A 1,513-nucleotide genomic window follows, 5' to 3' on the forward strand; every position below is an offset into this window, starting at 1 on the left:
TTTGGGTGACACCAATTCTCTGACAGACCCCAGTAACCGAAGGGTGGCGAGGAACGTGGTCAAGTATGAGAAGCTGCTGGAGATGGGGACGGTGGTGAGCACCGAACCCTTGAGACGCCCCAACAGCACCCGCCTGCAGAGCCGCGACGCCTACGAGGAGCTGTGCCAGCGCCCGGGGGGGCAGGTGGGGCTGCCAGGGGGTTCTCATGATCCCCCACCCCACCATTGTCCTCCATCTCACACCTTTCTTGGGTCTTCTTTCTCCTCAGACAGCCCTGGATCATCTCCCGCTCCTTGGTTGCTCCTACGAGACCAACGGCAGCCCCTACCTCCTTCTCCAGCCTGCCAAGAAGGAGATGGTCAGGATCCAACCCTACGTGGCTTTGTACCACGATTTCATCAGCGACGCCGAAGCTGAGACCATCAAGGGGTTGGCAGGGCCCTGGGTGAGCTGTCCTTGTCCCCTGGGATGTCCTTCTCCTGGAGGAGGGTGCTCCAAGAGCTGGTGGTCCAGGGTGGACCATCCTGAGCATGCAGAGATAAGAGGGGTTTTAAGCCATGGCTTATCCAAAGCCTTCTTCATCAAGACCCTGGGGTGGGATGGACCCAGCTTAGCTCCATCTGAGCCCCTCAAAGGATTTTGGGGAGAAACCAGGTCCATGGATGTACCTAAACCCCTTCCTAGCCAAGCTTGACTTGGTGGCACCCAACTGTGTTGGATCCAACTGCTATCACGGTGGTGGGACATCTTGGGTTGGGGATGTTTGGCAACCAACTGGTATAAACCCACCAATTTCAAGCCCAACGGGGGTTCCTGCTTGGTGTGGTGGTCTCCATCTGCAGTAACATCTCTCCCACCATGTGTCCTCCAGCTGCAGAGGTCCGTGGTTGCCTCTGGGGAGAAGCAGCAGAAAGCTGATTACCGGATAAGCAAGAGGTAGTAGCCACCCCCTCCCTTGTCCTCCAACCAGGAGGACCATCATGGTCCCATTGCCACCACCAAGGTGGTAGTGAAGCCACACTGGGGAGCCTGGGTCCTCCACACCCAACACAATTGTGAGGGTTAAACCCAACCACACGTGAATTTGGGGGGGTCTGAAGGTGAGGTGATCCCACAGCGCCTGGCTGAAGGACACTGCTGACCCGGTGGTGAGGGCGTTGGAGCAGCGAATCGCTGCCGTCACCGGCCTGGACCTGCGGCCACCCTACGCCGAGTACCTGCAGGTGGTCAACTATGGGTTGGGAGGACACTACGAGCCACACTTCGACCATGCCACGGTCAGGGAGCTGCTTGGGTGGTCATGGGGTGGTGTCCAGGGTGGTTTCTCTGGTGCTTTTGGGATTGTCCTTGTGATCCTGGGATGGTTCTTGAGGTGGTGTCTTAGATGGTCTCCAAGGTGGTTCATGGGATGGTCCCTGGGATGTTCTTGGACATGGTCCTTGTGGTGGTCTTTGGGGTGGTTTCTGGGCTGGTCCCTGGGGTGGTCCCTGGGATGTTCTTGGACATGGTCCC

General features: G+C 58.1%; 1 protein-coding gene across 1 annotated transcript; it reads left to right on the forward strand.

Annotated features, from left to right (window-relative positions):
- Nucleotides 1-4: 4 nt before the first annotated feature.
- P4HA3 (prolyl 4-hydroxylase subunit alpha 3) lies at nt 5-1,278 on the forward strand (the record flags this gene model as incomplete). Its single annotated transcript, XM_029083845.1, has 4 exons — nt 5-184; nt 270-446; nt 873-937; nt 1,119-1,278. Coding segments are annotated over 4 exons (582 nt in total), but the record flags the coding sequence as incomplete, so codon positions are not given.
- Between the last annotated feature and the right edge of the window lie 235 nt (nt 1,279-1,513).

Source organism: Antrostomus carolinensis, unplaced genomic scaffold (genome assembly GCF_000700745.2).
Source record: "Antrostomus carolinensis isolate BGI_N321 unplaced genomic scaffold, ASM70074v2 scaffold45552, whole genome shotgun sequence".
NCBI classification, from domain to species: domain Eukaryota; kingdom Metazoa; phylum Chordata; class Aves; order Caprimulgiformes; family Caprimulgidae; genus Antrostomus; species Antrostomus carolinensis.